Source organism: Quercus suber, unplaced genomic scaffold, assembly GCF_002906115.3.
Source record: "Quercus suber isolate HL8 unplaced genomic scaffold, Cork oak 2.0 scaffold_1143, whole genome shotgun sequence".
Taxonomy (NCBI): Eukaryota; Viridiplantae; Streptophyta; class Magnoliopsida; order Fagales; family Fagaceae; genus Quercus; species Quercus suber.
In genome coordinates, this window is record NW_027070545.1 from 25,052 (window position 1) to 36,542 (window position 11,491).

General features: G+C 35.6%; 1 protein-coding gene across 1 annotated transcript; it reads left to right on the plus strand.

Moving 5' to 3' along the window:
* The first annotated feature begins 2,244 nt into the window (after positions 1-2,244).
* Positions 2,245-11,184, plus strand: LOC112034880 (patatin-like protein 1). The gene is given in 9 exon segments (XM_065769402.1): positions 2,245-2,441; positions 2,564-2,631; positions 6,501-6,614; positions 6,744-6,930; positions 7,669-7,726; positions 7,729-7,829; positions 7,921-8,223; positions 10,530-10,705; positions 10,954-11,184. Coding segments are annotated over 9 exon segments (1,263 nt in total). The 5' UTR covers positions 2,245-2,258; the 3' UTR covers positions 11,027-11,184.
* Positions 11,185-11,491: the final 307 nt, after the last annotated feature.

The following is an 11,491-nucleotide window of genomic DNA, read 5'->3' on the forward strand; positions in this document are numbered from 1 at the left end:
TCAAGGATCACACTCAAGAAATTAATCCAATCAAATTGAGCCCGCTTTGATAGCACTTGTTGGGAAATTTAGACCCCGGTTGATAGAATTAACAAGTTTTAAACCCAAGTTGTTAATTAGATTAATTATGAATAAAACTTGTTAAAAACAAACAAACATTAATATCATGTCAAAATCATGCAGCGGAAAAAATAAATAAGACAAGATATGATGACCTAGGAAAACCAATGAAACCAACCAGTTTCACAGTAAAAAGCTGAGGGAAAACCTTTCCGAAAAGCAATTCACTATAGTAAAGAGAAGTTTTAGATCTAGTACAAAACCTTTGTCTCTAGACTATACAATCCTCGTAGATGAACTCACAGCAGAAACTTTCTACCGTTTCAGAACCTCTGAACTCTTCAATATATGAACGCCACCCTTTGATGATGCACAGACCCCAATATGTGACTAACTCCTTTGTACGTGACTCACTCATCAACTTAAGAAAGAAGAATGTTGGCTACAAAGTTTTTCACTTCATCAACAATGAAGATCAAGAAGCACTTGGTTACAAAACCCTAAGGCGCAAAGACACAGTAGCTTCTTTCAAAGAGAATAAGGCATCGGTCACCTTTTGAATATTTTCTCCTTATATTCTCCTATGTGACGGCCTCTAAAATAAGCCTTATATAGGTCTAGGTTTGTGAAAAAAGAAACCCTACACAAATACATAAGTCTGGCCTAAAAATCAGATCTAAAAATTCTGATTTCCCGTAACCTCGTTAGATAGCAGGTGTCGAGATTTAATGAGGCCCGACAGATACAGTTGTTGAGGAGGTGTCGAAAAGGTGTCGAGGAGACAGAAACTTTCTCGATCGATCCACCAGGTGTCTAGGAGGTGTCGAGATTGCGATAAGGAAAAAGCTTAAGAAGCTCGATAGATAGCTAGCTGTCGAGAGGTGTTGAACAGCTGTCGAGCTATCTGTCCACAGGTGTCGAGCTATCTGTCCAGCTTTATTGAACATCTTTTCTTCACTTTTTTCTTGGTCTAATCTTCATGACTTTAATACTAGACTTGAACAACATGTTTCTTCAAGTATTAAACACATCCTAGATCTACCCAAATACAAGTAAAGTGCGTTTTGTCAAAAGATTAGCCAACTACATAAAATAGTGACATATGTTTCTAACAAGTGAAACACATATGTCCTAACAATGACGGATCCATGAAATGAGACTCGACGGTGCTGGACTGATCTACTCATATTGAACGGGTGCTGTGGTGACGGATATAGGATGGACGAATCAAGAGTCCACGTGGCGCTTCGTTGGTCATTATGTGGTCTCCAAGAAACTCTAAATGGAAATGAATTGCGTCTCACGATTAACCCTAGTCCATCGAGTCCCAATATGAATAGAATTCTAACACAAGAAGGATTTTAGAATATGCGCGCATTAATGAAGATATTCCCTATAAGGAAAAGAATTGTTATGCAAGTATGAGGTTCGATTCTACGCTACTATAAAAACCCAAGGACCCTCAGAAAACAGGTACGCATAAGTCACCCTAACTTTGGCACTCTAGAGTTGTAGAAAGGTTTTTTGACTTAAACTTTGGAGGATCTTTGGCTAGTACCACACCGGTACTCTTTGAGGTCTTCTCTTTTTTATTGTGTAGGGATTGTCTCGAGTGTGTGAGGGCCGCGTAACTCACTGGTGATTTTCTCGGCATCATCAGCAAGAATTTCAAAACCCAAAATCAAACCAGATCAAAGCTTCAGCATTTAGCAACCTCTCCTCGATCTCTAAGAGACTGGGACAAAGTCAACTAGATTTTCCTTTTTGTTTTGACTAAACAAACTACATACTAATAATGGTAATAAGAAATTGAATCACAGCAGCCTCAGGCTCTCATTAGCATAGTTGCATTCAGGTTAATAGTCGTAAACCAATTAAACAGACTAAACTTCTAAAATGCTGTGGGAAAAAAAGAAGTTCAGGAAGCTTCCTGCTGTGTTGACCTTGGGAGTAGTTTGACTCCGAGGAAAAAAACTTGTTGACAAAATTAGAACTAGATTTAGATTTGTACATTATGGCCATCGAAATTGTCAATGTGCTCACAAGCAATCCGTGAAAGATCCCAATCTGAATTAGGCTATCCATGTGTTTGTAACTCGTGAATTTGTATATTAAACAATAACTGTGACTGCCAACTGGCCAAAAAATAAAAATAGTATGTGTACGGTGGGAGGTAGCCTTAGACATACTCCTTTTCTATGAATATTTTGTCTCCAAACTTCAACAAATTAGTAATGGACAAAACTGCATCATCATCATCATCCTTCAAAATTCAACCTCCATCACATGGAAATCTTGTTACAATTCTTAGTATTGATGGAGGAGGTGTTAGAGGGATCATTCCTGGAGTCATTCTTGCTTACCTCGAGTCTCAACTTCAGGTAATATTGCTTAAGATTTCATGGAATTTCCTAAGTTAGTACATTTGAGAAATTCTAAGACCATTAAGGCTTATTTTATATTTGGTTCTAATCAAGTAACTCTATGGGTTTTGTGGTCGTAGGAGCTAGATGGCGAGGAAGTAAGGCTTGCCGATGTCTTCGATGTAGTTGCTGGGACAAGTACAGGTGGTCTCATTCAGGGACGGACGCAGGATTTTAAGTTGGGGGGGTCGGAGATAAGCAAAAAAATAATTTTCAAATACACATCCATATAGTATTAATAAACTAACAACCAAGACAAATACCCAAAATCATTGTTTCTTAATATATTAAGATACAATCATCTACTAACAAAAACAAAATACACAAAACACTATTGTTTCTTTATACAATCATCTATGAAAAGGGAACTCGACGCTCTTTCAAATCTTCAAAATCATTTAAGATTGAATCCAAACTAAATGTTGAAGCTATATCCTTTTCAATGTATAACATCAAAGAGTCCGTCAAAAAATCATTTTCCATTTTGTTTCGAAGGTTAGTTTTGACAACTTTCATAGCTGAAAATGCTCGTTCTGTAGTAGCAGTAGAAACTGGAAGAGTAAGCACAAGTCTCATCATTCTATAAACAAGTTTGTAATATTCTGAATTTCCAGTTCTCACTAACCATTGAGGCAACTCAGATAAACTTTTCAATTTTTTGAACTCCGAATCTTGGACTACATTATGCTCAAAATGATAAAGCTCCTTCTCCAACACTTGTTTGTCATAATCTGTGAAATCTTGTAGATATAAATTCTTTACCAACAAACAAAGATCACTACTTCTGAAAGATTTTAATGCCTCTCGAGGTTCTAAAGCTGAGCTAAGCCTAAGTAACTCCATTGCATCTTCATTAAACCGATAATTTAGTTCCTGTAGTTGAGAATCTATTGTAGCATAAAAAATATTTACTCGATAATGATGCTCATTTGTAACGTTATCTTGTTGATTACGAGCTCGACCTCGCCTCGCAATATAACGAGCATTCATATCCAGGACATCAATGCAATGCTTCTCACAAAATGAGATCACAGTGGTGAGTAAGCCATCCCATCCATCATCTCTATTAAGTCCACTTCCAGTCTCAAGCTCTTCAAGATCAATCAAATGTGCTATCTCATTAGCATTGGCAACTTTCAATTGCTCATTGCGCTTGCATGAAGCATTAACAATTCTGATCAGAAAAAGCAATGCAAGAAAAAAATGACTAATGGGAACAACTTGTTTGGATGCTTTTACTAATGCCAATTGTAAGCGATGTGCAAAACAATGGATGTAGTAAGCATATGGGCAGTCATTCAAAATCAAAGCTTGTAATCCACTCCACATACCTCGCATGTTGCTTGCTCCATCATATCCTTGCCCACGAATATTTTGTATATCGAAGCAATGTTGAGATAACAATGAATATATCCCCTTCTTTAGAGTCAAAGCCGCAGTGTCAACAACATGAATAAGCCCAAAAAAACGTTCTTTCACAAAGCCTTCTACATCAACATATCTAAAGACCATAGCCATTTGCTCTTTCATAGACTCATCACGAGCTTCATCAACCATTATGCAAAACTTTGCATCACCAATTTCTTCCCGAATAGCCTTCTTCACTTTGGCTGAGAAAACATGTAAAATTTCCTTTTGAATCCTAGGTGATGTGTAGGTTGCATTTTTGGGAGCTTTTTCTATTATTTCAGCAATCTTCTCATTAAAAAAAATCACAATACCCAATGATTCAAAAAAGTTCCCACGGTTTAATGAACTAAAACTTTCATCATTACCTCTAAAAGCTATAGCTTGAAAGGCAAGATACCGGACAATAAAAATTGAGGCCTTCAGTTGCAACCGATTATTTGCAATTTGTTCAGTAGTGAAATGATCAACTACCCTTTGCAAATGCTGCGATTGGTTCATCAAATCCTTACACATTTGCTCGGCAACTCTATGAGCTAAGTTAGGATCTTTTCCTATATGACCTTGAAAATAACAATCTTTGCCCCCAACCTTTTTCCAAGATCTAAATCCACCAACAATGAATGCATTTTGTTGTCCCACAACCCCATTTGGATTATGAAAGACAAAGCAAGGTAGACAATAAGCTGCATCTGTTGTAGGAGAATATTCAAGCCATTTTGAATTATTTTTAAACCAAGAAGCTTGAAAGCTACGATTGAGCTTTCCACTTTTCTTGAATGTCCCTAGAGGAGGTTGGTGCGGACCCTTTTTAATGTAAGCCCATCGAATTTCATCACGTTGATTAACATGATATTCCCATATTTGTTTGTGTGTTCCGGGATCATAATCCAAAGAATCAAGGTCAATTCTTTGAAATTGTGTTTGAGAGATTGGAACATCAATATTTTCCAGAATTGGAACATCCACATTTTCCGGAATTGGAATAACAACATTAGTTGTTGGCAATTCCACGTTGACTTAGACAGAATTTGAAGTTGAACCTTTTCTTTTGAAAAAATCAAGCATTGTAGTTGATTTTTTCATGATCTACAAATAAAATAAGAATCACCATTATTTTCTTAAATTTGTGTGAAAATTTTCTATAATATATAATTTGTTTTTTTCTTTTTGTCTTTGGTCTACCTTTATTTATGTTTTTGTGTTTGTCTGCCTTTATTTATATATTTGTGTTGTCTTTGTGTTGTCTGATTGTCTCCCTCTTTCTAACACAGTAACACTGACCCACTAACCCAGACACTAATTGGCCTTACAGGGAAAAAAAAAAGAGGTAAAGTTGTCTTTAACTTTACCTTTTGTTTTGTCCGTTGCCCAACCCCAACTCCACTTGTCTGGCTGTCCCTATTATGCCCAACTACCAGTCAACAAAGAAAAAATTAATTCCTACAACTACAAACTCTACTCTCTCTCTCTCTCTCTCTATCTCTCTTATCTATATAAAGAGTCACAAACACAGTTACACAGAGACAGAGTCACAAAGTCACAGCCAAAAGCCAAAAAAAAAAAAAAAAAAAAAAAAAAAAAACACCACAGGTAGCAGCCGCAGCCACATCAGTTCAGTTCATCAGCAAAAACACAAACAAGCACAGTTTGAATCTCAGATTCTCAGATCATATCACAAAGAGACAAACATTTTATATTTATTAAGTTTTGAAGGCTTAAATACCTGTGAGCGGCGGCGGCAAGTGGGTCTTGAGCAACCAGCGACGGCGGCAATCGTCACAGACTCACAGCGACACGGCGTCTCGGGCGACTCACAGCGTCACAGACTCACAGCGACACGGCGTCACAGATCAAGACGGGTCTCGGGCCTCTCGGCGTCTCGCTCTCGCAATCGTCACAGACTCACAGTGACACGTTGTGCATTGGCAGCGGCGGCGGCGGCGTCACGGGATCGGGGTGGGTCTCTCACTCTCTCTCTCTCTCCTGGCTCTCACTTTCCTTTCCTTTCTTTTTGTTCTATTTTTTCCTTCGTTTTTTTGCTTCTCCAGTTCTCCGTTTGGGTTGGTTTTGGTCCTCTTACTGAGTTTGTTTTGTTTTTTTTTTTTTTTTACATGGGCCATGGGCTGGCTGGAATCTGATGGGCTCTCAAGTTCCATTTCCTTCCTTTTCTTTTTTGTTCTTTTTTTTTCTTTCATTTTTTTTGCTTCTCTGTTTGGTTTGGTTTAGGACGGCTGAGTTTGTTTGTTTGTTTTTTTTTTTTTTTTTACATGGGTCATGGGCTGGCCGGNTTTTTTTTTTTTTTTTTTTTACATGGGCCATGGGCTGGCTGGAATCTGATGGGCTCTCAAGTTCCATTTCCTTCCTTTTCTTTTTTGTTCTTTTTTTTTCTTTCATTTTTTTTGCTTCTCTGTTTGGTTTGGTTTAGGACGGCTGAGTTTGTTTGTTTGTTTTTTTTTTTTTTTTTACATGGGTCATGGGCTGGCCGGAATCTGATGGGCAGCCAGGCAGGGGTTCATAATTTTGGGAGGGGGGCCCGAGCTAAAATTTAGGGGGGGCCCAAACTCTTTTCTTTTTTTTTTTTATAGAAAATTTTAGCTGGTAAAATTTTCTCATTGCAGGCATGTTAGTAGCACCAAATGAAAATAATCGACCTTTATTTGCTGCCAAAGATATAGTACCATTTTACCTTGAGAACTGTCCCAATATCTTCCCGCAGGCATGGTAAATTTTGAAATGGGTTATTCATTCATATTGTGCTAATTAGTATATAGGTCAAAGATTTGTACCATGCAAATCATATTTATATATACTGACTAAGGATGTTTTGCTCTTGGGTTTTCATGAACACAGTGAAATATTTGCGTCAGCTGTGAATCTAGTGAAAATTTTAAAGGGACCCAAATATGATGGAAAGTATCTTCACAAGCTCATAAGAATGGAATTAGGGGACACAAAGTTACACCAAACCTTGACAAATTTAGTTGTTCCAACATTTGACATCAAGAAACTTCAGCCTACTATTTTTTCCTCATTTCAGGTTGTGGTGGTTTCTATGTTTTGTTTTGTTTTGTTTTTTTTTAATTGTTTCTTGTTATGTTTATTTTTTATTGCTTAGAATATTAAGAAAAGACTTCAACCATTATAGTTGGTTATTGCGTGGTAGTCCCTTCTACAACTTGCTTTAATAAAGTTTTAGCAAAAGGGCATAAGTTTTAGAAGTTATCCAGGCCTATTTAAAAATTAAAAAAAAAGTTAAAGGTAAATTTGAAATACTATTGCACCACGTTATACTTAATAGTTTTAAAAATAATTATAATCACATATTTCTTATTATGCACTCATCAATCAACATAAACACATTATCAGTTTATCATATGAATCGAAAACACAATTTCAATTAAAATTGGGAATTCATGTTTTAAAAACATAATTTTACTATTCAAACACGATTTCAAAAGAGTGTGTATGAAGTACATAAAATGAGCGTATAAAAAGATTTTCCATAATTTCAATTACACATATTTCAAAGGGATCATTTTGTTCATGATTTTATTTTCAACATTTTAATTGGAGAGGAAAGATTTGACCCTTATAAGTCTCTGTTGGATACACTAAAAATAAAGACCTAAAAGTCATTAGCAACTCCTTCATGAAATTAACATAAACAATATGCGCATATTTCAAACCTCTTCTAGCACTACTTTAAATTTAAATCTAAATTTCTTCCTTCAAATCCTTGTACGCAACCTGATAGAATTGCAAAATTTTCATGCAGTTGACAAACCATCCAATCTTAGACGCTGCATTATCAGACATATGTATAGGCACCTCAGCAGCCCAACTTTTTTTCCTGCCCACTATTTCAGTAACCAAGATGGACATGGAAGAGTGCGAGATTTCAACCTTGTTGATGGTGGTGTGGCTGCCAATAATCCGGTAAAATCTTTTTTTTTTTACAGGAATCAAATTCCTGCATAATTACTTATCAATCATGAAACTAATATTCTCGGTGTTGTGCTGAGTCAAGACACTGATCGCCATCAGTGAAGTGACCAAACAGATTATTAACAAGAACCCAGATTTGTTGCCAATTAAGCCCATGGCCTATGATCAATTGCTTGTGATCTCAATAGGGACGGGCTCAAACACGAGTGAACAAAAATACAATTCTAAAACTGCTTCAAAGTGGGGTGTGATATCTTGGTTATATGACGATGGGGATAGTCCATTGATTGATTGTTACAGTGATTCAAGCAAGGATATGGTTGACTACCACAATTGTGTGGTTTTTCAAGCTCTTCATTCTGAAAATAACTACCTTCGAATAGATGTAAGTCAGCATTTATACTCTTTTGCATGGATAATGTTAGATGGAGCCTTATCATTAAAAATTCACATTTCAATTATCACCAGACCATATGTTAACCAAATTAGTGGTACTCTAACTCCATTGGCTCATGCCTTATAAGGTAGAAAGAGAAAAGTAATTCTTCCAATGTGGGACTCTTAAGCCAAAAATGATTATAAAGTGCAACACTTGGTCTTGAGGCAAAAATTGTCCCCACAGACGGTGCCAAACTGATGATGCCAAAATCGTCAGTTAGATCACTCGTCCAATCCAGAGCTTTAGATGATCTTATAGGACCTGCAAGATAAAGAGAATTGATCGAAAAGACCACCAGGTTGTGCCTGGTGGAGGAGCCTCCGATGCTTAAGTTAGTATCAACCCATATTTTTCATATTTAGATGGTGTTTTATAGTAGTTTTTGACATACCTCCACAAGTGAGATGGATTGTCCCTTTTATAGGTGATTTGGATAACTGTTATACATAATTGGAGGTAATTATTACCCATGTATAACAGTCATCGTATTGATGGACGTTTAAGATCGATGAGTAACGGTCGCCATTAATGTGTTGAATGTGCTTGAACGGTTACATCATTTGGTCTACTAATGATGCAAGGTTGTCCATATTAATGGACGACATTAATGATTTTTAGGACTCATCAGTTGAATGCCATAATAAATTCTTTAATTGCATGTAAACAAATAATAATGCTATTGTTGCAAACTCTCGTTCACAAAAACCATTATTTTTAGTCTTGAAATTAAAATCAATGGTGAATATTATAGTTTGTGTGAATGTCTTGCGACAAGGATAGAATTATTCCTTTTGTATTTAGTTGAACAAGTGCATCTTGCTTTTTGGTGGCGATTATTAACAAAAAAAAAAATTCATATCATTTATTCAAAAGGGACAAAAATTCCAACAGAAAATTAAATCCTTGACAGGAAAAGGGTGTATAGGTGATAGCTAGACAGGCAATCAAGCCAAAATTTATAGCAAGTCTGTGAATTAATGTATACTCCAATAAGAAGATTATGAACATATAATAATAATTTAGTTAGTGGCCGAGCCACAATGACCCTCCTACCTACTTCTGAGAGTTTTGAAAAACTCCCTTGTAAATTTTATGGTTTTAAAATTCCCTGTAGCCAATACATAATGTGGCCTCCCCAAACTGTTCATTGATATATAAAATTGTCCCAATACCTCAAAATATGTTTATTGTATGTATAGTATTAAATTTACCTTTCGAATGGTTCAAATTTGTTTATTTGTTTTTGGGTGAATTAATTCCAAATAATTTTTTTTTACATATATTGACTATGATGAAGTCTTTTATTTATTTTTGAATTTGGCAAGGGATTGAATCTCACAATTGAATCGGTATTATATTTAGAGTACATTGTCATAAAGTCATAAACTTTTAATTATTTTCTTTATTCCTTTATATGCTCTTTAAAAAAAATTCTCTACATCAGCACTATTACTAAATAAATAAGCATATAATGTCAAAATGAGCACATACGAATGTCAACAAACAATTAGTCATACTTTGAAAACTTAACTTGTTACTTCTAAAAGAAACAAATTTTCAAGCACCATATTCGTTGGGTTTTTTTTTTTTTAATGCCTGGCATGAACAGTTTTATTTCTCAACCTCTTTTATAAGTAGTGTTAGGATCATAATTTTTGACACAACTTTATCTCAACTTGTTTATATGGTGAGTTATGAATGGTAGAATTGTAGACTCATATAGACCCACTACTTTTACTCCACACAATTTGCGTACGTGACAAATTGTCACAAAAGTTATAATCTTAGCATTTTTGTTTTTTGGATAGGTGAACTTCCCCTATGTCCCTAAAGAGTAGACCTCTCTCTTTCACTGACTTGAGATCAATGATAAAGTAATAATAATGATGACAATATGTCTGCCCTTGTTTGATCATAGATTGGAATAAAGATATTCACACAAATCGGTCAATACAGAGAGAGGGAGAAACTCTCAAAAAAAAATTTGTTTTCTTATTGAAGTACTATTTTTTCCAATTTCACGTACTATCATTGACTTGATATCAATGATAAAGTAATAATAACGATGACAATATGTGTGCCCTTGTTTGATCATAGATTGGAATAAAGATATTCACACAAATTTGTCAATACAGAGAGAGGGAGAAACTCTCAGAATTTTTTTTGTTTTTTTATTGAAGTACTACTTTTTCCAATTTCACGTACTATGCCATATGAGTAACTAGTAACTTTGTTCTTGAATGCTGGGCCAGATCAATACACTACACGGTAATTTGTCTTCTGTTGATGTATCTACGAAGGAGAACTTAGGAAATCTAGTGAAATTGGGCGAACAGTTGCTAGAGAATCCAGTTACTCGCCTAAATTTGGATACTGGTCTCTATGAACCAGTTGAAAATGGTGGAACCAATGAGGCAGCACTAAAAAGGTGGTAACACTTTCCTTCTGTTGACCTTTTATGTTTTTCTATAAATTAAGGATCCATATTCCATGATTCATGCTTGAAAGTAGACATCAATTAGCTGAAAAAGGGATATATAGAATTGACCGTAATTTAGTTGATACTATGGTTTTGGCTAGTTGAATTGATCATAAATGTTAAACAAGCAAACCAGCCAAGCATGTAGCATACATCTCTTATACTGATTTTCTAAGCATCGGGTCCAAGGCTTGCAGGTTTGCAAAATCACTTTCGGATGAGAAGAAACTCCGAGACTCAAAATCACGAAGCAAGAAAGGCACAAATTAGTGATCTCCGTTTCTTTTATGCTACAAATGGGACGAATAAAATTTATAAATTGATTTGTTGTTTACTTCAGTCATAAACTGATGGATCAGAATAATTTGTAATTTTTTAATTGCTAAGCAAGAATTACAGACAATAATAATACGAGGAATTTACAATAAGTAGCCCTTCTCTCCGGCCTTCTAGGGCTTAATGCCCAGGCTAAGAAAATCAATCTGTTGCACTAGTTTACTCCTAATATGCTTCCCCTTTCCCCACTCACGACATCAACACGCATGCTCGACAATTGACCTTCTCTTATTTTTCATTTTCTGGTATCTCAGAAAAAGACCAATGATTTAAAAGAAGCTATTTTTATTTATTCATTTAGAAAGAGAGCCTATTTCTTGAGATATATGAGTGTAAAATATTTGACAATTTCCTTTTCCCTTTAACTGTGCCGTGACATTAGGGAGCTTTTAGTTCCTT